At 40.7% G+C, this 26,357-nt stretch overlaps 1 protein-coding gene across 4 annotated transcripts in view; it reads right to left on the reverse strand.

Annotated features, from left to right (window-relative positions):
* Positions 1 to 26,357, reverse strand: part of usp34 (ubiquitin specific peptidase 34) — a 247,547-nt gene that overhangs the window by 141,635 nt on the left and 79,555 nt on the right. For 2 of the 4 annotated variants that reach the window (XM_067989067.1, XM_067989065.1), the window contains exons 22-28: positions 26,227 to 26,340; positions 22,143 to 22,242; positions 19,599 to 19,758; positions 17,376 to 17,502; positions 14,423 to 14,570; positions 12,793 to 12,893; positions 12,372 to 12,581 (exon numbers count right to left, since the gene is read on the reverse strand). In XM_067989067.1, the coding sequence (XP_067845168.1) occupies positions 12,372 to 12,581; positions 12,793 to 12,893; positions 14,423 to 14,570; positions 17,376 to 17,502; positions 19,599 to 19,758; positions 22,143 to 22,242; positions 26,227 to 26,340 (960 nt within the window). Of the gene's footprint in view, positions 1 to 12,371; positions 12,582 to 12,792; positions 12,894 to 14,422; positions 14,571 to 17,375; positions 17,503 to 19,598; positions 19,759 to 22,142; positions 22,246 to 26,226; positions 26,341 to 26,357 lie in introns of all 4 variants that reach the window. The other 2 variants (XM_067989066.1, XM_067989064.1) reach the window with 1 other exon arrangement.

Here is a 26,357-nt window from a genome sequence, read left to right on the forward strand (position 1 = left end):
AACCCGAAGGAATGAGACACTACACTTGTAATAGTTAATTTTCAGTGTCAGAGGTTGATAGGCACTGTTCAGTCAACAAAACAAAACTGCAGTGTGACGTCACAGATAAGGCAGGTAGGTGATTGGTGGTATCTCTTCTATTTTCTTCTTTCTTAGGACTGTGGGCTAAGTAACTAAATTTTAAAAAAAACCTAAACTTAATTTAACAAATTAAACAAGGCTAGTGCTTGGTTCAATCTAAAAATAATTTGATTGGCATTGAAGTAATCAATTAAATAAAATAGTTGTGACAGGGCAGTGGATGTGTTGCAACTGCAATATGTGGGAGTTACCGGACAATTTTGTCCAGGGCAACTACATCTGTTGGAAGCGTCTGCAGCTCAAGGAACTTCGGCTCTGAGTTGAGGAGCTGGAGTCCAAGCTGCAGATGTTGCGATGCATCAGGGAGGGGGAAAGTTACCTGGACACTTTGATCCAAGAGGCAGTCACACCCCTTAGACTAAATACCATAGAATTGGCACGTGGTCAGGGACAGGAGGGTCTGTCTGCGAGTGAGGCAGGTTCGGGGATCCAGGAGGTAGCATTGCAGGAGCCTCAGCCTCTGCACTTGTCCAATAGATAAGAGGTTCTTGCAGTCCTTTGGACGAGTGCAGGGACTGCAGGGAGGATGAGCAAACTGGCCATGGCACCATGGTTCAGGGAGCCATTCAAGTGGGGGGGGGTGGGGGGCGGGGGTAGTAAAAAGGAATGTAGTTGTCGTAGACAACAGTATAGTTAGAGGGATAGAAACTATTCTCTGCAGCCAAGAGCGAAAGTCCCGAAGGCTGTGTTGCCTACCTGGTACCAGGGTTAAGGACATCTCCTCAGGACAGGAACTTGGAGGGGGAGGATCCAGTTGTCATGGTCCGCAAAGGTACCAACGACATAGGTAGGACTAAGAAAGAGGTTCTGCTAAATGAGTTTGAGCAGCTAGGGACTAAATTAAAAAGCAGAACCACAAAAGGTAATAATCTCTGGATTACCACGAGCAAATTGGCACAGGGTAAATCAGATCAGAGAGATGAATGCGTGGCTCAAAGACTGGTGTGGGAGAAGTGGGTTTTGATTCATGGGGCACTGGCACCAGTATTGGGGGAAAAAGAGTTGTTCCGTTAGGATGGGCTTCACCTGAACCATGCGGGGACCAGTGTTCCGGCGAACCGAATAACTAGGGCAGTAGAGAAGCCTTTAAACTAAAAAGGTTGGGGGGGGGGGGGAGGGTGGTGGAGAAAAGTGAGGGTTCAGGTGGGGCGAAGTTTAGATTGATAAAGAGAAAAGACAAGGCAGTAGTACAGGAAAACGACAGGGGTAATGATAAACAGAGTGTGTCAGGAAGGGACAGAGGGTACAAACATAAGAGTGCACTAGCAAATGGGGCTGGGGTAGGAAAGAATGGTAAAGAGACAAAATTAAAGGTTCTTTATCTGAATTTGCGCAGCATTCGTAATAAGATAAATGAATTGACGACACAAATGGAAACAAATGGGTAAGATCTTGTGACCATTACAGAGACGTGGCTGCAAGGTGATCAAGGTTGGGAGCTAAATATTCAGGGTTATTTAACATTTCGGATGGATAGGAAAAAGGTAAAGGTGGTGGGGTAGCTCTGTTAATAAAGGATGAAATTGGTATAATAGTGAGAAATTATCTTGGCTCAGAAGATCAAGATGTCGAATCAATTAGGGTGGAGGCAAGAAAAAACAAGGGAAAGAAATCACTGGTGGAAGTAGTTACACTGTAGGGCAAAATATAAATCAGGAAATAAGGTGGGGGGGGGGGGGGGCGCTATAGACAGAGGTAAGCGATTCCACAACCAACGGATCAGATCAAAGCTCTGCAGTCCTGTCACATTCAGTCGTGAATGATGGTGGACAATAAGAACATAAGAACATAAGAAATTGGAGCAGGAGTAGGCCAATCGGCCCCTCGAGCCTGCTCCGCCATTTAATAAGATCATGGCTGATCTGATCCCAACCACAAATCTAAAGAACACAAGAAGTCGGAGCAGGACCCGGCCACATAGCCCCTGGGCCCTCTCCGCCACCCACAGGGCATTGACCGATCCGAACTCAGCTTCATGTCCAATTTCCTGCCCGCTCCCCATAACCCCTAATTCCCTTTACTTCGAGGAAACTGTCTATTTCTGTTTTAAATTTATCTAATGATGTAGCTTCCACAGCTTCCTGGGGCAGCATATTCCACAGACCTACCACCCTCTGAGTGAAGAAGTTTCTCCTCATCTCAGTTTTGAAAGAGTGGCCCCTTATTCTAAGATTATGCCCCCTAGTTCTAGTTTCACCCATCCTTGGGAACATCCTTACTGCATCCACCCGATCAAGACCCCTCACAATCTTATATGTTTCAATAAGATCGCCTCTCATTCTTCTGAACTCCAATGAGTAGAGTCCCAATCTACTCAACCTCTCCTCATATGTGCGCCCCCTCATCCCCGGGATTAACCGAGTGAACCTTCTTTGTACTGCCTCGAGAGCAAGTATGTCTTTTCTTAAGTATGGAGACCAAAACTGTATGCAGTATTCCAGGTGCGGTCTCACCAATACCTTATATAACTGCAGCAATACCTCCCTGTTTTTATATTCTATCCCCCTAGCAATAAAAGCCAACATTCCGTTGGCTTTCTTGATCACCTGCTGCACCTGCATACCAACTTTTTGATTTTCTTGCACTAGGACCCCCAGATCCCTTTGTACTGCAGTACTTTCCAGTCTCTCGCCATTAAGAAAATAACTTGCTCTCTGATTTTTCCTGCCAAAGTGCATAACCTCACATTTTCCAATATTATATTGCATCTGCCAAATCTCCGCCCACTCACCCAGCCTGTCTATATCCCCTTGCAGGTTTTTTATGTCCTCCTCACTCTCTACTTTCCCTCCCATCTTTGTATCATCTGCAAATTTTGATATGTTGCACTCGGTCCCCTCCTCCAAATCGTTAATATAGATTGTAAAGAGTTGGGGACCCAGCACCGACCCCTGTGGAACACCACTGGTTACTGGTTGCCAGTCCGAAAATGAACCATTTATCCCAACTCTCTGCTTCCTGTTTGATAACCAATCCTCCACCCATGCCAGAATATTACCCCCAATCCCGTGATTTTTTATCTTAAGTAATAATCTTTCATGTGGCACCTTGTCGAATGCCTTCTGGAAGTCTAAATACACTACGTCCACTGGTTCCCCTTTATCCACCCTATACGTTATATCCTCGAAGAACTCAAGCAAATTTGTCAGACATGACTTCCCCTTCATGAAGCCATGCTGACTTTGTCCTATTAAATTATGCTTATCTAAATGTTCCGTTACTGTCTCCTTAATAATAGACTCCAAAATTTTACCCACCACAGATGTTAAGCTAACTGGCCTATAATTTCCAGCCTTCTGCCTACTACCCTTTTTAAATAACGGTGTTACATTAGCAGTTTTCCAATCTGCCGGGACCTCTCCTGAGTCCAGGGAATTTTGGAAAACTATCACCAAAGCATCCACAATCCCTACTGCCACTTCCCTCAAGACCCTAGGATGGAAGCCATCAGGTCCAGGGGATTTATCCGCCTTGAGTCCCATTATTTTACTGAGTACCATCTCCTGAGTGATTTTAATCGTATTTAGCTCCTCCCCCCCGAGAGTCCCCTGTTTGTCCAGTGTTGGGATATTCTTAGTGTCCTCTACTGTAAAGACTGAAACAAAATATTTGTTCAGCATTTTTGCCATCTCCATGTTTCCCACCATTAATTTCCCGGTCTCATCCTCTAAGGGACCTATGTTTGCCTTAGCCACCCTTTTTCTTTTTATATAACTATAGAAACTCTTGCTATCTGTTTTTATATTTTTTGCTAATTTCTTTTCATAATCTAACTTCCCTTTCTTAATCAATCCTTTAGTTACTTTTTGCTGTCTTTTGAAGAATTCCCAATCTTCTATCCTCCCACTAAGTTTGGCTACCTTATATGTCCTTGTTTTTAGTCGGATACTATCCTTGATTTCTTTACTTAGCCACGGGTGGCTGTCATTTCTTTTACACCCTTTTTTCCTCAATTAAACAACTAACGGGAGGAGGAGGCTCTGCAAACATCCCCATCCTCAATGATAGCGGAGTCCAGCACGTGAGTGCAAAAGACAAGCCTGAAGCGTTTGCAACCATCTTCAGCCAGAAGTGCTGAGTGGACGATCAATCTCGGCCTCCTCCCGATATCCCCACCATCACAGAAGCCAATCTTCAGCCAATTCGATTCACACCACGTGATATCAAGAAACGGCCAAGTGTACTGGATCCAGCAAATGGGCCCCGACAACATCCCGGCTGTAGTGCTGAAGACTTGTGCTCCAGAACTAGATGTGCCTCTAGCCAAGCTGTTCCAGTATAGCTACAACACTGGCATCTACCAGACAATGTGGAAAATTGCCCAGGTATGTCCTGTCCACAAAAAGCAGGACAAATCCAATTCGGCCAATTACCGCCCAGTCTACTCTTGACCATCAGCAAAGTGACGGAAGGTGTTATCGACAGTGCTATCAAGCGGCACTTACTCACCAATAACCTGCTCACCGATGCTCAGTTTGGGTTCCGCCAGGACCACTCGGCTCCAGACTTCATTACAGCCTTGGTCCAAACATGGACAAAAGAGCTGAATTCCAAGAGGTGAGGTGAGAGTGACTGCCCTTGACATCAAGGCAGCATTTGACCGAGTGTGGCACCAAGGAGCCCTAGTAAAATTGAAGTCAATGGGAATCAGGGGGAAAACTCTACACTGGCTGGAGTCATACCTAGCACAAAGGAAGATGGTAGTGGTTGTTGGAGGCCAATCAACTCAGCCCCAGAACATTGCTGAAGGAGTTCCTCAGGGCAGTGTCCTAGGCCCAACCATCTTCAGTTGCTTCATTAAGAACCTTCCCTCCATCATAAGGTTAGAAATGGGGATGCTCGCTGATGATCGCACAGTGTTGCGGTCCATTCGCAACCCCTCAAATAATGAAGCAGTCCGTGCCCGCACGCAGCAACACCTGGACAACATCCAAGCTTGGGCTCATAAGTGGCAAGTAACATTCGCGCCAGACAAATGCCAGGCAATGACCATCTCCAACAAGAGAGTATAACCACCTCCCCTTGACATTCAACGGCATTACCGTCGCCGAATCCCCACCAACATCCTGGGGGTCACCATTGACCAGAAATTTAACTGGATCAGCCATATAAATACTGTGGCTACAAGAGCAGGGCAGAGGCTGGGTATTCTGCAGTGAGTGACTCACCTTCTGACTCCCCAAAGCCTTTCCACCATCTACAAGGCATAAGTCAGGAGTGTGATGGAATATTCTCCACTTGCCTGGATAAGTGCAGCTCCAACAACACTCAAGAAGCTCGAAACCATCCAGGACAAAGCAGCCCGCTTGATTGGCACCCCATCCACCACCCTAAACATTCACTCCCTTCACCACCGCACACAACGGTTGCAGTGTGTACCATCCACAGGATGCACTGCAGCAACTTGCCAAGGCTTCTTCGACAGCACCTCCCAAACCCGTGACCTCTACCACCTAGAAGGACAAGGGTAGCAGGCACATGGGAACAACACCACCTGCACGTTCCCCTCCAAGTCACACACCAGCCCGACTCCGAAATATATCGTCGTTCGTCGCTGGGTCAAAATCCTGGAACTCCCTTCCTAACAGCTCTGTGGGAGAACCTTCACCACACGGACTGCAGCGGTTCAAGAAGGCAGCTCACCACCACCTTCTCAAGGGCAATTAGGAATGGGCAATAAATGCCAGCGACGCCCACATCCCATGAACGAATAAAAAAGGTAATGCAATAATCATGGGCGATTTTAACTTTCACATAGATTGGATAAATCAAATTGGCAAAAGTTGCCCTGAGGAGGAGTTCATAGAGTGCATTCGGGACTGTTTCTTAGACCAATACGTCAGGGAACCAACCAGGGAACAGGATTAATTAACGCTCTCAAGGTAAAGGATCCCTTGGGAAGCAGTGATCATAACATGAGAGAATTTCACATCCAGTTTGAGAGCGAGGATCTTGGGTCTGAAATCACTGTATTAAACTTAAATAAGGGCAATTACAAAGGAATGAGGGCGGAATTGGCTAAAGTGGACTGGGTAAACAGATTAGATGGCATGATGGTGGATAAGCAGTAAACATTTAAAAAGATATTTTATGACTCGCAACAAAAATATATCCCTGTGAGGAGGAAGGACTCCACAAAAAGGGTGAACCAACCATGGCTAACTAAGGAAGTCAAGGATGGTATCAGGTTAAAAGAAAAAGCATACAACGTGGCAAAGATTACTGGTAAGCCTGAAGATTGGGAAGACTTTAAAAACCAGCAATGGATGACTAAAAAAAGAATAAAGAGGGAGAAAATAAATTATTAGAGTCTTTATATTTCTTGCTAGTTTACTGACAAGTGTATAAAAAGGAAGAGGGTAGCTAAAGTAAATATTGGTCCCTTAGAGGATGAGACTGGGGAAATAATAATGGAAAACAAGGAAATGGCAGAGGAATTGAACAGATATTTTGTATCTGTCTTCACAGTAGAAGACACTAATAACATACCAATAATCGTAGATAATCAAGGGGCAAAGGGACAGGGGGAAACTAAAAACAAACAATCACGAGAGAAAAAGTACTAGGTAAACTAATGGGTCTAAAGGCTGACAAGTCCCCTGGACCTGATGGCTTGCATCAGAGGGTCTTAAAGGAAGTGGCTACAGAGATAGTGGATGCATTGGTTGTAATCTTCCAGAATTCACTGGATTCTGGAAAGGTCCCAGCGGATTGGAAAACCGCAAATGTAACACCCCTATTCAAGAAGGGAGTGAGACAGAAAGCAGGTAACTGTAGACTAGTTAGCCGAACATCTGTCATTGGGAAAACGCTAGAATCCATTATTAAGGAAGTAGTAGCAGGATATTTGGAAACTCATAATACAATCAAGGAAAGTCAACATGGTTTTATGAAAGGGAAATAGTGTCTGACAAATTTATTAGAGTTCTTTGAGGAAGTAATGGGCAGGGTGGATAAAGGGGGCCCAATGGATGCAGTAGATTTGGATTTCCAAAAGGCATTTGATAAAGGTGCCACATAAAAGGTTACTGCACAAGATAAGAACTCATGGTGTTGGGGGTAATATACTGGCATGGATAGAGGATTGGCTAACAGAAAACAAAGAGTCGGGACAAAAGGGTAATTTTCAAAATGGCAATCTGCAACTAGTGGGGTGCCGTAGGGATCAGTGCTGGGGCCTCAACTATTTACAATATATAGCAATGACTTGGATGAAGCAACAGAGTGTATTGTGGCCAAATTTGCTGATGATACAAAGATAGATGGAAAAGCAAGTTGTGAGGAGGACACAAAGTGTCTGCAAAGGGATATTGACAGCTTAAGCGAATGGGCAAAAATTTGGCTGATTAGGCGGAAAAATGTGAAGTCATCCACTTTGGGAGGAAAAATAAAAAGGCAAAATATTATTAGAATGGAGGAATACTACAAAATGCTGCAGTACAGAGGGATCTGGGTGCCCTCGTACATGAAACACAAAAAGTCAACATACAGGTACAGCAGGTAATCCAGAAGGCAAACGGAATAATGGCCTTTATTTCTAGGGGGATGGAGTATAAAAGCAGGGAAATCGTGCTACAACTGTACAGGATGCTGGTGAGACCACACCTGGAGTACTCCGCACAGTTCTGGTGCTCTTATTTAAGGAAAGACTAACTTGCGTTGGAGGCAGTTCAGAGAAGGTTCACTAGGTTGATTCCGGGTATGGAAGGGTTATCTGACGAGGAAAGATTGAACAGGTTGGGTCTATACTCATTGGAGTTTAGAAGAATGAGAAGAGATCTTTTTGAAACATAAGATTCTGAGGCGACTTGGTAGGATAGATGCTGAGAGGATGTTACCCTTCATGGGGGAATCTAAAACTAGTGGGCATAGTCTCAGAATAAGGAGTCGCCTGTTTAAGACGGAAATGAGGATGAATTTCTTCTCCCAGAGGGTCGTGAATCTTTGGAATTCTTTACCCCAAAAAGCAGTGGAGGCTGAGTCACTGAATACACTCAAGGCTGAGTTAGACAAATTTTTGATCAGCAAGGGAGTCAAAGGATATGGGGAAAAGGCAGGAAAGTAGAGTTGAGGTAAAAAAAACTCAGATCAGCCATGATCTCATTAAATGGCGGTGCAGGCTCGAAGGGCCAAATGGCCTACTCCTGGCTCCTATCTTTTATGGTCTTATGTCAGTAATTAACACTTATGTCGTTATAAGGGTACTTAGACTGGAATGGACAAGACTTAATTTTCTGTGGCAAGTTTAGTTTGCTTCTACCACGCAAATACAGCAACTTCATGCCATTCAATGCATTTCAATGGAGGGGCAGACAGTGAGATGCCATTTTTGCCAAGTTAATGGCGGAGCGGTGCAACTCGGATAGCAACTTTTGGATTTTTAAGTTTAAGTCACATCTGCCCTCGACTGAAGTCGTGCATAAATAATAGCGAGTGCCATTAACCTCACCGTTATTTTGACAGCAAAATCTGGCCCAATATTCCTAAATAATCAAATACAGCATTATAATGAGCACTTTTCTAACTAAAACACAGCAAAACATTCTGTGATGGTATGTCAAAATACCTTAGCAGTTGATAACTTAGCTATAATATCCTTCTCTTTATTTTATTTTCTGACAACCTAATTTCTATGGTATGGGTCATTTAATTGACGTTATTCTCTGCACTTCTTGGATATATGGATCATGTTGTGATGGGTAGGGTTGCCTTTATCCAGATTCTGTGATTGTATGAATCAAGCACATTTATCCAGTGTGGACTCCATGACAGCAGTACAACATTCGCACCACACAAGTGCCAGGCAACGACCATCTCCAACAAGAAAGAGGCTAACCTCCTCCCCGTGACATTCAATGGCGAATCCCCCACCATCAACATCCTGGGGGTTACCATTGACCAGAAACTTAACTGGACCAGCCACATAAATACTGTGGCTACAAAAGAGGGTCAGAGGCTGGGTATTCTGCAGCAAGTGACTCACCTCCTGACTCCTCAAAGCCTCCCCACCATCTACAAGGCACAAGTCAGGAGTGTGATAGAATACTCTCCACTTGCCTGGATGAGTGCAGCTCCAACAACACTCAAGAAGCTCGACACCATTAAGGACAAAGCATCCCACTTGACTGGCACTCCATGCACCACCTCAAACATTCACTCCCTCCACCACTGGCACACCGTGGCTGCTGTGTACACCATCTACAAGATGCACTGCAGCAACTCACCAAGGCTTCTTCAACAGCACCTCCCAAACCCGCGACCTCTACCACCTAGAAGGACAAAGGCAGCATGGGAACACCACCATCTGCATGTTCCCCTCCAAGTCACACACCATCCTGACTTGGAAATATATCGCCGTTCCTTCATCATCACTGGGTCAAAATCCTGGAACTCCCTACCCAACAGCACTGTGGGAGTACCTTCAGCACACGGACTGCAGCGTGTGGTGAATAAAAAAAAAACATATATATGGTGTTACTTAGCTCTGATACTGCTTTAAGGTTGCTATTATACTACAACCTTTCCTTCAAGACAGAGCAGTTTCAGTGCTCTATGACTTTGCAAGTGGTAGTACAAATTGGGACAGAGGTGTAGATCCCAAATCCAAGTTTAAAAAAAGAGTGCCCTGGCCAACATAAATTACTCCACTACAAGAAAAACAGCAGACAAACTGATGATATGCACAAAATTGCACTTGCCTACCTAATAATGACCGCACTTCAAAAAAAATTTGGTTGTGAAGTACCCCCATATAAACACAAGTTCTCTCACTCTCACCTACTCTTAATGTTATATCCTTTGTAAAATTCAAATATTTTACACTCAATGCTTACAAAATTAGTGTTTAAATGATAAAGTATTGGGGGAGGGAAGAAAGGTGTAAAGTACTTTCAATCGACTCATAACCGTCAATTGTGGGAGTTGTTATGAGTTAACATATTTCCAGAAGTTATCGTTACAAATCAGCTTGGCTTAAGTTTATCACTCGTGGCTCTAAGGTGTCTTCCAGTGTGTGAAGATCACTATAGAATTCAAGTTGTGTGTAAAGAGGTTGTCAGAAAGCCGACTAAAGAACTTGACCATAATTTTGGGTGACAATCAGTGTAGTATTGAAGAGTTGCTACATCATTGGAGCTGCTATTCTTTGAGTGAGATGTTAAAATCCAGGTCCATCTGCCTGTCCTGATGAATGTTAAAAACTATTTAAAGAGCAGGAATTTCTCCTTGTGTTCTGGCCAACACTTTTCTCTTAACCACCACTACCAGAAACAGAATAACTGTGCATTCATCTCACTAGATTTGGCTACATAACGTTCACTGTATTACAAAGTAATTCATTGTATGTGAAGTTCAAAACATTTTTGAGAGACATGATAAAGTAACGCAAGCATTTCTTTTTATTCCACATCATCTACCACAAATTATATAGTTATTAACTAACGCCTTGTGACAGTTCATGGAATAAAAGCATTTTCTACAAGCAGACGAATCTCCTATGATCCAAAACCTTATATGTGCCATGTATGAAAGTGTGCCCAAGATTAAAAATTACCCCCTAATTTTGGTACATAACATGTGGGATGCTCATCTCTCTCCTGAATAGCACAAATTACAACAGACCAAAATTATTTGGCAAGATTTACTTAATTAATTAATATACAAAAGTCAAATCATACAGCAAAGAACTGAATCATATCACAATACTTAAAAACAACCTTTACATCCATCTACAAAGGATTAAAATAACCCTTTTAGAACATATGATAAGTGACAGGACTCTTAGATGAAAGTCTTTTGTTCAGATTTTCATAATGTAATGTTGTATATGGATGATTTGAATCTCAGTTCATTCACAGAATTTGGATCTCCAGCCAGAACTGAAGCCTATTAGCAAATATGCCAGTAAACAGTTCAAAAACTCTGAAATCAAATTGGTCAATCATCCATGATTAGACACAATGGTGCAAATTATTCAATAGAATGCTGCTGAACAAGTGCTTACACCATCTGGGATTCAATGGCCTGTTCATGTCTTGACTGACCATTTGAATAACACCTAAAATAAATCCTCCATATCCTGATTAATCTCCAGATGATTCCATATAGACAATATGTCCCTGAGCCATCAGTTTGAAATTGGGTAAGGGAAGCCGGCTTCTCTCTCAACTCAACTATTTTAAAATAAATACTGCCATTTTCCTATTTTTGCCACAAAATGGGACAAGCAGGGGACTCTGGATGGATGTCCATCTATGACGAGGCAAGAATCCAAATCAAGGGTTTCAAGTGACATCATAAAACATAGCAGTAAAATTTCAGTGGGTAATCAACTGAACAACTGGATTATTGCATATAATGCATTACCGGCAACATATTATTATGCACAAATAAAACTTTGATTCTTTTTAAAATGAAAACACTTAATTGGAATTTTACTACTGCGTTCTGTCATCAAATTACCAGAGATCAATTTATTTGACAGTGTTACATTTTGCACAAGCTAATGCACTGACATAAGCTACATCACCAGCCTTTTGCCCATTTAATAAAGCACTATTTAATAAGTTCGCAAAGTAATATTTCACGAGATAGTTTTTAATTTCTTCTGAATAGTGAATTATATAAATATGCACTATTCTCCATTAAATGGATTTGCTAACTCACCAACACCCCCCCCTCCCACACCAAACTGACAAATTTGAAGAGTGAATACATTCTTGTGCTTATGGTACAGAATGGTAAGAAGCCTACCACGTGCAACAGAGTTGGATTCTCGAATTGCATTGGGGAGGGAATGCCTCAGTGAAGTGGGTGGATTGGGGGAGGGGGTGAAAGCACATAAGAAGCATGGTTCCATGAGCTGGCTGGGAAGGAAGAGGAGGAGTGCCTTCTTGAACATGGTACTTGTAATGCGTCAGTGCTGCTCAGCTTTGACACTTGAAAGAGTTACTTACATTACTTAGCACAAACCATTTAATGCATTGCTGTTAATATTGCAAAATGCAATTTCAACCCACTTGTATTTATTTGCGAACTCTGGACCTAACATTTCTCATCAGTGGACGTCCAAACTAATTAAGGGTACCCCTGGCTCTACACAGAGAAAACAGAATGGAAAAATAGCTTTAAGTAGTTTATTCAAGAGAAAATTTCTTCGTCAAATCACCATACCATTTTGTGTTTCTACGATCTAACCATGAGGCTATTCAGTTATGAAGCAAAGACCTTACCTCGCTATCTTCCATAGCTTGATCTACAGAAGGTGGTTTAAATGATGCCAGCATCTCAAGCAAGTCAAACAAGGTAGTAATATGTGGTTCTTGAAGGAGCAAAAGCATTGGAATATTTTCTTTTTGGGGTGGAGGAAGACAAGACGCAGGCAATTGAATACCATCTCCCTTGCGCTCCCTACGCGGGGCTCCCAGTGATACAAATACCATCTGTAAAAGGAGCACAATTAAGTTAGCCACTGTTGAACAATCACGTAAGGAAATATAAATCATCTACTGAAAGCAGACATTTCTCCTCAGAATCTACGAGAAAAGGGATTTGGGGGAACTTTGCATTCAACTTTGTACTTTTATACCATTGGTTCGATTTGTACAACTTATTTCTCTAACTAGAAAAAAAATGAACCAACATTTTAAGTACCTGCATATCTTTAAATCCAAGTTCATGGAGTGTTTTCTCATCATAATCTGTGGTAAGCTCATGTCCTGAAGAAATCATTCTCACAGGTCCCATAAGACCTCCTGGAAAGCAAGCACGGAAAATTCGAAGTCAACATTTGTTGATACCCTGACATAGTAACAGTTCAATAATTTGAATTGATCCGAATTATCAGCTAAATGAAACCACATAGAAGAATTTTAGATTTTGTTTCATGTAACTGGAAATGGTTGGGAAACTATATAGGAGGCAGAAACTATTGCCACAGGTGATATTCCATTCATGACCTTTGCCCTTCTATGGTATTTTCCAAACAGGATCAATGCATTAACTACTATCAAGGGCCTACAGCTGAAAGACAACTCAAATACAAATAAATCTCATTTTTGGCTGCAAATGGGAAAGACTGCACTTCAGTTTTAGAAGGGATCTCTAAATGCAACAATGTTTTCAGTCACTTAGGGAACTCTAAGGATTAACAATATTGTCAAACCAGAAATGCAAGCAATGCTCACTAAAATCTCACTGAAAGCGTGTGTATACCATTTGGGAACCGACACATGCGGCAAGAACAAAAAAAGGCACAAAAACTAAGAGGCCTGGTTTCAAAACTGAGCTATTCCAAATTTAAGTTTTCTATTTTAGCGCTTGCATAATTAAATGTAAACTGTGCACTACCAATTACATTTTTACTGTGTTCCTCGTGTACAGAAAAACAATTTAAAGCGCTTTACAGGGCAGAAAGAAATAAAACAATGGAAGCCAAGCAGGAATGAAAAGAATGCAAGTAGGGGCTGATGATACAGCTGGGCTTTTGCACGCAAAGATGGAGATGGCAAGGCACCTAGAGATTGAAAAGGAGAGCCAAAGAACGTGTGCAGGATAGAGACTGGGAAAGGCATGGCAGAGATACAGGGCAAGGAGAGAGGAAGGTAAAGCCAAGTAAGTGGACAGAAGGGAGCTAGAGTCCCCAAGAGGGGAAGTGAATGAGTTGCCAGATCAGAATTGGAGCCCAGAGAAAGCAGCTACACGACAGCAAGCAGTCACATTAGTACAGTAAGCCTGGCCGGAGCAGGGCATTTTGAGGTGGAGGGGGGGGGGGGGGGGCGAGGAAGAAAGACACACGGTATTACATAAGAAAAACACTTCCATTGTTTTATTTCCTTCTGCCCTGTAAAGCGCTTTAAATAGCACATTTAACATAGTAAAACATCTCAAGGCGCTTCACAGGAGCGATTTTCAAACTAAAATTTGACACCGAGCCACATAAGGAGGTATTAGGACAGGTGACCAAAAGCTTGGTCAAAGTGGTAGGTTTTGAGCATCTTAAAAGGAGAGCAAGGTAGAAAGGCGGAAAGGTTTAGGGAAGGAATTCCAGAGTGTAGGGCCTCGGCAGCTGAAGACACGACTGCAAAAGGTGGAGCAACTTAAATTGGGGATTTGGGGCAGCGCAGAGATCTCGGAGGGTTGTAGGGCTGGAGGAAGTTGCAGAGATAGGGAGGGGCGAGGCCATGGAGGGATTTGAAACAAGGATGAGAATTTTAAAAATAGAGGCATTTCAGGACCGGGAGCCAACGTAGGTCAGCAAACACACGTTTCTCCATTGGCTCACCAGGAAAATCTCCCTGCCGGCTGCTTTGGCCAAACTCTTGAAGCTGAGCTTGCTGACTCATTTGCTCCTTCTGTAGATTCTCATACCAGTGGGTAACTTCAGCCCTTAAGTCTGCAACTTGGTCACTGGGATACATTTCAATGGTCATCTGCAGAGTAAAAGTAGTGGAGATAAAATGCATTTACTAAAGATTTGGGATATTTCATTTCTAAACCAGATACTGCATTTATTTCCAGATATTAAACCTTTTACATACAATTAATTGGATCATCATCCTATTTGGCAACTATAGAATACTGTCGAGTGGGGCGTAGGAAGAAAATCCGCACAGCCCTTTTGGTTCAGACCATTTTTGTCTTAATGCACTTGCAAAAGGAGTAAATATTAAAATCAAGTCAAAGCTGGCATCCGTAACTAAAAAGGTTAAATTTTATAAATACTGAATCTAAACAACAACTGTTTTACAGTCATGATTAAACAACCTTAAGTAAAAAAGCAATACTTACATCAAGGAAAGAGATTGTGCTAATACAACTATAACTTAGATGGGTGACCTTTCAATGTTGTTGTTAGTTATTCCAAACAATTATGAGTATTCGATCCAATATTGCCATTTTCTGTCAATGTGTTCTGTGCAAATTTATTGCTACAAATAGAATTAGATTTTGCTTCTGAGAGGGACAGTGTCTGTTAATAAGAATGACCAATGACCATCATCTCGTGCTGCCATTTGCCTGTGAGCAACTGATCACCAGGGCTGCATCTACTCATAATGGCTGCTACCACCATCAGATGCTGCCCACTGCCTTTTATGACATCAACTGCACAAAGTATTCACTGTTCAGCCAAGAAAAAAAAAGCTATGTTGAACAAGAATTTGGTATCATAATCAGCTATGCACATTTTAGAAGTGATACCTGCCCTATCAAATGTAGACTAACCTGCAATAAAGTTAATGCATTTTTCATTATGAAATGATGGTTTCATAATGATTATTTTGAAAGATTCCCAAACATCACACATCAAAAAAAAAATCAATCTTGTACAGGAGATTAGCAAACTTCTAAATATTAAAAATATGTTCCCTTTATAGGTCAACAAATGCAAATATTTGTTAACTATACACATCCAAACAACAAGCCACTTTGTGCAAAACCAATGGCTAGAGGAAATGAGGAAAGAAAATTTGACGTGTTGACACCAACAATACAAAATACAAGGAAAGGCAACCTGCCTTTGGTACAGTCTTCTTCATTCTTTGAATGTAGTTCCACCTCAATGTACAAATCAGTAGGCCGATATCCAAACTAGAAATAAACCACTGGGACACTATCCTTTAAAAGAGTATGGTTCAACATAGAAACTATTTCAGTCATGATCCATCCCCTGCTCCATACAAGGCCTTATGCTGTTATCATACTTCAGTTTTTCCAAAAGGAGAAAATAGCAAAGTCTGAAATTATGTAAGAAAATGAAGAAACACACCCAAGTGTAGGAAGTTCCAAATCCGGAGAAAAAAGGCAAATAGAAGCTTTGTACGAGACTTAAAATACATGTAAAGAATGAGGAAAAGTACGTCAAATATAAATAGGAAATCATATATTCTTCCTCCTTCATTCAGTCTCTCCATACAACCCAATAATGCCATACTAATTTAGAAAATGGAGATGCAAACTGATGACTTAATTTTGAAGTCAGCTTGGAGTGTAAGTGCTTGTTTTGAGTTATCAAGATTAAGATCTTAACAATTTATAAAAGCTTGTAAGTAATCATTGGGGGAGAAGGAAACTACAATGCCTTCATCACTTCAACTTTACTGCTGTAAAAGAATTAGATTGGCATTGTATATAGATATTGGACTACATCCACAGAATGTTAAGTTGTAATTCATTTGTGTTTAGTTGATCTTAGCTAGGTTGGTAGTGAGGCCTGAGTGTCAATGAGCTAGGACTGGAAAAAAAGCCAGTTTTCCAGTTCATGATTATTGTCCAAGTGTCCAGGCTGGAAAGTGCACATGCACATGCACATGAAGACACCAAGAATGGCTTCAACTGTGATGCTCCCACTGTCAATTTGCCAGCTGACACTCACTGTCTAGGGTCATAGATGAAGAAAACCCTTGCATCAGGGATCACAAGGTGGCCAGCACCGATTAAACTGTACCCCAGCAGGAGTCACTGCCCTCAGAGGCAAAGCAGGGATTAAACTCCTCAGATAAAATGCAACAAGGTTTGAGTTTTTGCTCTATCAAAATAGCAGAAGCAAATTTGCAGTTTCATTGACCTTTCTGAATTAAAGCAACAGCAACTTGCATTTATATTGTGCCCTTAACATAGAAAAAAAAATTCCAAGGCATCGCAAAGAGTAAGAAAGGAACGCGGCAATAAATTCAGAACAAAAATGTAGTGCTGTAATGTAAATGGTGTTGAAGGAAGTTCATACATTGCTTATTTAAACATTTGAATTTGGTCCAAAAGCATTCAAACTAAATGTGATTCACAATATTTATACTTGGGTCTTCTCCAACCTGGGATCACATGAGAGATCTTTTCAAATCATCAGCCTGACACCTGTGATGCATTTTACTATACACAAAGCAGTTAGAGACTGGAATTTGGTTGACAATTTTTCCACCAACCTGGCACATTCTTTTGCTTGCCAGTTTTAGTTTGTATTGAGAGTTAAGAAAGAAACTGTGCCCTGTCTTTTCTCTGAACAGATGCTGGCTGACTTGATGTGCATTTCCAGCAGATTTTGCTTTCAGTTCATATTTCCAACATTTGCAGTTTTCTTTTCTTTACTTGCAAGAATGAATTCTGAAACTTACACTGTCAATTTTATTGTAGAACATAAACAAAATCACAAGAAATGCAAATTTACTGCAATATTGTAAAAATGGGGCTTGAGAATGAATGGAACTATTCTTAGCAGCATCTCACAGAATTCTAATTACCTTATCAGGCAGTCCAGCTGGTTGACAAACGATCCGTAATGGTAAAGACTGCTTATCACTAAGGGCTTTTAAGTGACTGCTAATACCTGTACCCTCTATCTGCCATTGCCGTAAATGGTATGCAAACCTAAGGGAAAAATGCAAGCCAAAATCAAAATTACTATCAACAGGTATCATCTCATCACCTGCAAGAAAACTTCTTGGATAAGGATTTTCCTTTAGTGTGTTTGATTTCTCAGAACATAAAACTAGCACTTCATATTAAAAACTTCCATTACAAAGCTAAATATGATTGGTTTCTGTCATTTTAATAAGAAATGTCAAAAATGTTACCAACCAACTAAATAAAGCATTCCACTCCAATAAAATCTCAGTTCCAAGTTTCAGTAAAAAAAAAGCCACTTTGACATATTGAAAAATTACAGCTTTTAAAAAAACATAGTCTAACTGTCTGTTGGCAAACTAACAGGAAGTTACAAGACTAATGTGTCCCTATTGCCTTTTGACTGACTGAAGTCAGTACGTGGTAAAATTTATAGTCTGATAGTTTGACAATAGGCCTCCGAGCCTCAGCATCAGCATGTATACACCACAGAAAGACACTTAAAACAAAATTGCATTTGACACAATTACTATGGTGTCCTGGGATGCTGCAATTAATGTTAGTGCCTTAAAAAAAACAGCCAAGATTCTCAGTCTCATTTGCTGTCCAGTGAACTGTGGTGAATATCGACTGGACACTGAACCCAAGAAAGGGAGATAGGGCAAGGAAGGTAAATTGGGGTGGGGATTTATAAGTTATTTACATCTCCTGAAATAATTTTATGTCCTCCGCCCACCAGCTACAGGGAAAGTAACCTATTTCTCGAGCTCTGCAGACGTTACTCGCAATTCAGAAAAAGGTTAGGTTCGAGAAAGCAGCTTATGGTGACTACCCTACAATTTTTACCCCCTCCCTGTGGAGAAGCACAAACCCCAATCCACAGCAAAGTTAGAATATTCTTATATAGGGAATTGTTGAACAATCCCATATTGTGATGCAAAGCATAAACAATCATACTCCAGGGAAACAAAAATAAAACAACTTTACAACTGTGTTCAGAGGTTAATCAATGGTTAATTTCGGTATTTGCTACAAAGTGTCTAATTGAAAAGTGAATATGTTAAATACTTATTCAGCCATCATAAATGCATCTGGGTTAAATCAAAGAATCTAGGAGCTGATAATACATAATTAAAGGGGTCAACCAATGTTGCATTACATATACTAATCTGAGAGAAGGCTCCCCAATACAGTTTATTTGTTTTTTTATTTGTTCGTGGGATGTGGGCGTCGCTGGCAAGGCCAGCATTTATTGCCCATCCCTAATTGCCCTTGAGAAGGTGGTGGTGAGCTGCCTTCTTAACCGCTGCAGTCTGTGTGATGAAGGTTCTCCCACAGTGCTGTTAGGTAGGGAGTTCCAGGATTTTGACCCAGCGACGATATATTTCCAAGTCAGGATGGCGTGCGACTTGGAGGGGAATATGCAGGTGATGTTGTTCCCAAGTGCCTTCTGCCCTTGTCCTTCTAGGTGGTAGAGGTCTCAGGTTTGGGAGGTGCTGTCGAAGAAGCCTTGGCAAGTTGCTGCAGTGCGTTCTGTAGATGGTACACACTCCAGCTACAGTGTGTCGGTGGTGAAGGGAGTGAATGGGGTGCCAATCAAGCGGGCTACTTTGTCCTGGATGGTGTCGAGCTTCTTGAGTGTTGTTGGAGCTGCACTCATCCAGGCAAGTGGAGAGTATTCAATCACTCTCCTGACTTGTGCCTTGCAGATGGTGGAAAGGCTTTGTGGAGTCAGGAGGTGAGTCACTCGCTGAAGAATACCCAACCTCTGACCCTCTTTTGTAGCCACAGTATTTATGTGGCTGGTCCAGTTAAGTTTCTGGTCAATGGTGACCCCCAGGATGTTGATGGTGGGGGATTCAGCGATGGTAATGCCACTGAATGTCCGGGGTGGGGGAGGGAGGGGGGGTGGTTAGACTCTCTCTTGTTGGAGATGGTCATTGCCTGGCACGAATGTTACTTGCCACTTATCACTTATTTTTTGAGAAAGCAGAAGAGCTAATGATTAGTTAAGTTATAGTCTGCAGAAATTTATAAATAGTTTGAATTAAATTTAAGATAAATAGCATAGGGAGCATTCATAACCTTTAAACAAATTGCATTTTTAAAAAATTATTTACCTCCTTCTAAATGCTTCCAAGTGTGTTTTTAGCATCAGGAGTCCCCTTTCAATGATAGTAAGACTGGACTGAGGTTCTTTATCAAGATTTTCTGATGCCATCATAAGGCTCTCCATACACTTACTGATAAATTCTTGCTCCTTCTCCAAGCCAGTTTTACCTGTAACATTGGTGTTTTAAAATAAAATGGACACCCCTTTAGTTACAGTTATTTCTTTGTTTCAATTTTCTGAATGTTAAGTCATAAAATAAACCTTATCTGAAAAATTATCTCTGTAAATGTCCATGACCAGCTATCATTTCCAGACATCCATAATATTTATTAGATACATATTTTTAAAAAGTTATTGTCCTTTGAGGTCACATACGGGGAGTCAAGACCAAGTGCTTGGAGTTATAGGTTGAAGGATAATTGAACCAGCTATAATTCAGTTCCCATTGTAAACTCATACATTCTGGTCTTATTTTTATATAATCCTTTATTCATAGATAAACAGCAAAACTTTTGGTATAGGAGTTTCTCTGGTGTGCAGGCTGAGGAGCTACAATGTCACCATTGGCAGAAGGGTTTAATTGCAGTGTGACAAGTTTATATAGGCAGTTTCTATTACAAATGTGGGCACTGGAATTTATAATGGAAAAGTTGACAGATGGGTGACAAAAACATGGCAACAGGAAGTAAGGTTTTGTAGATAGGAAATGTATCAAAAATCTTGTGACTGTACATTACTAGTTGATCTCCTGTGCCATTTTACACAATAAGTCGAAGAATATGGTCTCTGTCTTATCGGTCTCTGCTGTATCTCCTTTTCTCTCCTCTATCTCCCTTAACTGTTTTTCCTTCCCTCTCTGGCCTTGTGCTACTCTTTCTCTTTCAGCTGGGTCATAGTGGACAGTATGGTATGGTGTAATGGGGAAAGGAGACACCAACAGCTGCAGGTTGCTTTTAGGGTAGAGTTGCCAGGAAAATGTGGCCCTCAGAAGCTCCCTTCCCAACACCTTCCCCAAACGCTCATGCTTCCCCCACCCCCTCACTCCCATCCTGTCCACATCCCCTTCATTTTTCCAGTACCACACACACACTTCCATTGCTACCTTTAACACTCTCCTTTGAAGTACTGCTCAAAGCCTTTATCCTCAACTTCCCCTTCCTCCACTGTCACTTGCTTACCTTTAGCCCTCCATCCAATCTCTCCACTCTCACTCGCTCCCCCAAGGTCAAGCAGCAAAGGGCCTTAGGTCCTCACCTTCAACCAGATTCTTCCCTTCTCTCCCACCCTATCTAGCTTACTGGTTTCCCTCAGATGCTTTGCTTGCTTTCAAAATTTGACTTTTTGAAGAAAAAAAAATGAAATTAGAATGAGGAAAGACACATGTCTGCCTATCTCTGTGTCTTTCCCTGGCTTACAGGTGTTGGAAATTATAATCCATCTCATGGGTATATGCAAACACTACTGATCTTTTCCGAATGGTCAACAAAACACAGGTGAGGTAATTAGCTGTCTTCAAAATTCAACTGGTGCTTTTTTTTTCAAAATGTAAGTAACATTACAAGCAAGAAACACACCTCTTCATTCCCCCCCGCCCATCCCTCTTATCCTCCGACTCTAGCGTCTGGCTCGCTCTCTCTTTCCCAACACAAAAGAAAGGCTACAACAGGTGTGGAATCAGGACAGTCATTTTTTTCTCACGCATGCAGCCTATTTTTTTAAAAAATGTCTGAATTTTACTCTGTAAAGTCATTGAATTTGTCCTCTAGCTTTTCGCCAAACAATTTTGAATTGTTAGTAGTTCAAGAAAAAAATTCCTTCATATAGCTGACTTCACTGTACAGATACATTGAGAAATTGGGTACACTGCACATGCTCAAACTGTACAAGCCAAATTCAGCTCACAGCTCTGGGCAAAAATATCAATTCCAGGCCAGGCTTTCAGGAAAGGCTGAAGCATTCAAGTAAAAACTTTAACAAGGGCATTAAAAGACAATTAAATGGATACATTTAATCACATTGTTATGAAATATGTAATTTCTTTATTTTGGTTAAACACTTATTTTGATTAGAAATTTCAGCAATGGAGCAAAAAGTTGGCAGATGAAAAACATTTCAGAAAGCATTTTGAGAGAATTGTTGGAATCTAGTGGCTAAATTACACAGTGATGAGTTTACATATGCATGTTTCACTATAACGTGGACATTGTAATTTATGAAAAATTGGCAAAAAAAAACCTAACAGGAAGTTAAATGGCAGACAGGAAGTGTGCGCAAACACAAAATATTTATTATAGATATATAGATGGATATAATAAAAGCAAAAATAGTTCTTACAAGTGACAATATTTTCACTATAGTCTACTCTTCCCCTCCCCTCCCCCCACCCCCCCAATAAAAAATGGAGTTCTTCCAAATTTTATAATTTCCTGGCAAATTCTGAATTCACTATACAAGTAATTTTTAAAAAATCCATATTTCATGGTTCAGAAAATCATTATATGCTATCAGTTGTGAGATAATTAAGACAGGAAAATAAAAGCAAGTTACTTGCCGTTAATATAATAGGAATTGATGTACTGGATAGCTGCTCGACTAACGTCAGCTGTTTGAGCCCTTAACGCAATGCCCCAGAGTTGATCCATTCCACAAAGCTGCTTTGAAAAAAGAAACACTTTTTTTGTATATCTACATAATTCCTCATCAAAATGATTCAAATTCCATGTTTTAGAATCAGTAGTGTTGATAATTCGAAAACAGTTGGTGATTTCACTGCTCACAGAAAGCAATTTCATAGTTGAAAAAAATATATAGTGAAACAATCCTTTTGGGAAAAAAAATCTTCTGCTTGTTCCATTTGCCTCTCCGCCCCATTCTCAGACAATGAAAAGGAAGTGGCAACATGCTCAAAGGCCTCTGTCTCTGATGCTAATCCAGCAAACAGGGAAGCAAAAGCAACCCATGATGACTTGGCCTCAGATGGTTCAGCTTACCAATAGGAAGAATTGCAAAAGCAATGCTTTTAAGAAGTTTTGAGTATCATGCCTTTATCCCAGGTCTCTCCTTTCCCATGCTTTATTAATGGTGTGTTTCTTCTAAATGTGATCAGTTGTTTTCCCAGTAATGCAAGAACACCCAAAGTACATTGTGGTGGTGAAATTATTTTGAACAATTAAAAATATATGCAGAACATTGGGGCTGATGAGTTAGAGACACATTTTGGAGACTTTCACAGGGCAGCAACATGGACAACACAGTTGGGCAGGCAGAGTATATGAAGAATTCTTTTCATTTTAAGAACTAATATACCCAAATCATCTCTCTCAATTTGCATGCTCCATATACATTACAACTGGAATAGCCCCATGGAGGAAGACCTAACACTGCAATAAGGATAGATCTGCCAGAGTTTTAGAGATCTAAACCATAATAATGCTCAATAAATATTAGAAGATTGTTAAACATGACATTCTCACATGTATTCTGAATGCCAACATTTTTAAGATTAGCCCAAGAAACTGCAATGGATTGGGCAAATTGACCCCTTATCCTTCCATGAGATTTTCTTCCTATTTCATATCAATGGGATACACACTCCAGTTGCTATTTGAAAAAGGTCTCTGTTTAAAGTAAAAGGTAAAGAAAGTAAAGGCACAAGTTATATAACAAATAAACTGTCCATTTCTAAAGTCCTGGCAGATCCATTCTTAATGTAGCATTAGAAAGGTCTACCCTCCTCACAGGAATACCACTTACAACTGTAGTGTATGTGAAGCATGCAAATTGAGAGATGCCTCATCAGGTATATTCATTCTTCAAATAGAAAGGATCCACCATAGACTGTGCAGTTGTCCAACTTCTTTGTCCATGGCCCATGTCTCTATCATCCCAAAAGTTCTGCACATATTTTTAATCATTCAAAATTATTTCACCACGGTGATGTATTTCAGTGTGTGTTCTTACATTTCAGGAAAAGCAACATATCACATCCAAGAGGAACACACTATTTATATGGAATAGGAAAGTAAATCCTGGGACAGATGCATAATGCTCAATCTGCTTAAAAAGTATTACTTCTATGAGTCTCTTCCAACACAGATTTCAGCTCACTTAGTATGCCAGTCTTTCTCTGAAGAATGTGGCTGTGACAAAATGGGAATAGCTAACTATCAACATCAGTGGAATGCAGAAGGAAATTAGAATGAATTCTCAATACTTCCATTGTGCCTGTTCTTTGAAAGAACTATCCAATTAGTTCAACTTCCCTGCTCTTTCCCCATAGCCCTGCAATATTTTCTTTTTCAAGTTTATATTCAATTCCCTTTTGAAAGTTACTACTGAATTTGCTTCCAACACTAATTACAGTAAATCTGTGTCCTCTGGTTACCAACCCTCCTGCCAGTGGAAACAGTTTCTCCTTATTTACTCTTATCAAAACCCTTCATAATTTTGAACTACTCTATTAAATCTCCCCTTAACCTTCTCTGCTCGAAGGAGAACAAACCAGCATTCTCCAGTCTCTCCACATAACTGAAGTCCCTCATCCCTGGTACCATTCTAATAAATCTCCTCTGCATCCTCTCCAAGGCCTTGACATCCTTCCTAAAGTGTGGTGCCCAAAATGGGACACAATGCTCCAGCCGAGGCCTAACCAGTGATATATAAAGGTTTAGCTTAACTTCCTTGCTTTTGTACTCTATGCCTCTATTAATAAAGCCAAGGACTCCGTATGCCTTTTTGACAGCTTTATCAACTGGTCCTGCCACCTTCAAAAATGTACAAATGTGAACCCCCAGGTGTCTCTGTTCCTGCTTTCTCTTTAAAATTGTACCATTTAATTTATATTTCCTCTCCTCATCCTTCCAAAATGCACCACTTCACACTTCTTTGCATTAAATTTCATCTGTCATGTATCTGCCCATTTCATCAGTCTATCTATGTCCTCCTGAAGTTTGCTACTATCCTCCTCGCTGTTTACTACATGTCTGAGTTTAGTGTCATCTGCTTACTTTTAAATTATGCCCTTAATAGCCATATCCAGGTCATTAACACACATCAAAAAGAGCAGTGGTACTAATACCAAACCCTGCGGGACAACACTGTATACTTGGTCTGACCATTACTCTATGCTTTCTGTCCTACCATCATTAAATTCAAAGTTGGTTTGATGCAGTAAAAAGTCCTGAAATTTATTGGACCTTCTTCTAAATACCAGACATACAGCATTACTGTTTTCCAAGTAATCTTCAGGTCACAATTACATAGTACTCAAACAACAGGCACAGCAGTTTGGGTAAATCAGGTTCAGATCCCACACCAGAATCACTGTTCATCTGTTTATTTTAGAAGCCTTCATGAGTAAAAAATGAAAAGAAAATGCTACACCTGTTACATGGACCCTCACCAAGCTTTGTTTTAAGCTTGGTCCAGAAAGTATTCCAAGTTTCAAGGAACCTCAAAAATCAATTTCATAATTATGGCACCATACGGTATACTATAAAATGGAAGAAATCTGGATTCCTTGCTTAGTGGGTAGCACTAAGCCACACAGAACAGGAAGATTTTGAGTTTAATCTAAAGTGCTGAGTTTACTAATGTTAGCCAGAGCAACAGATGGAGGGCTACAATTAACCTCATACCCTTCCTTTCCAGCTCTGGGGTAAGAGAGAAAATCAGCCAGGATTCCCTTTTCTGGTTGCTATCTAGTGACCTCTGCTGGCAAGTGCATATATAAAGATCAGGCTGAAGACCGTTTGATCTGTGATTCCCACCATGGTACCCGACAACACCCACTCTCTAGGCCTATATACAAAATATGGTTTCATGGGTGACATGCCACAGAATTGCATCCCAGCAAGTGTAATAAAATTTGGAACGAAAGAAGCTGTCGCATCAGTCAAAGCTCTCCATGTGATTAGGGTTCTTGGTCTAAAATAATGACATGCTGGAGCTTGTTCACCTAAGCCTATCCAAAATGGTCTTCAGTTCTCTCAAGTGGCTATATTCATTTTTAGAACCAGAAACCCTAACTGATGTTGATTTAACAAAATGGTTAATGACAATTCATAGGTACAATGCTATGTGTACATATTTTGTTTCATATTTGTTTTAAATGAAATGTAATAGCAAGCATCAGTTTAGAGCAAAAACGTGTTCTGTATTTGCTGAAGAATTTAGATCAAGAAATTGTTCCCATTGACATCACTGACAGACCATCAAGGATCAAATCTACCACAAATGGTTGAAAATTCCAGTTAAGATGCTTCAAAATCATCTATAAAATGTGCTTCTGGTCTTCAAAGTAAAAGTGGTCAAAGTTTCCTGTGGTTAGCTCACATGCTAGAAACTCAGCTGGAACTTCTGTGAAAACTAAAAGGCAACTCACAGTCAGCCTCAAGCTTCACATGTCAACATTTCCCACAGCTTCCAGGCAATTTGTTTTATGGCAATTTCCAGTGAAATACTTAAAATGTAATGTACAATTCTAGGCAACTACAGAACACTAAAGGTACATAAAAGTGATTGTAGGAAATGTAGTGGTAACTACTTTAAATTCAAATTACTTTGCCCAATGCAATTCTGCTTTACATCAGCTTTGTACAGGATTTTCTCTACTGTAATTTTTATTTTTCTCTCACCTCTGAACTGGAACCACCATCGTAAGCACTAGTTGCAAGACGGGCCAAATTGCATAAATGCTGGAACAGATTTAAACCAGTCATGCTGATGGTTTCTGGTTTTAACTGCGGCATCTGAAAGTGTATAATAC

This window comes from Heptranchias perlo, chromosome 8 (genome assembly GCF_035084215.1).
Source record: "Heptranchias perlo isolate sHepPer1 chromosome 8, sHepPer1.hap1, whole genome shotgun sequence".
Lineage (NCBI taxonomy): Eukaryota > Metazoa > Chordata > Chondrichthyes > Hexanchiformes > Hexanchidae > Heptranchias > Heptranchias perlo.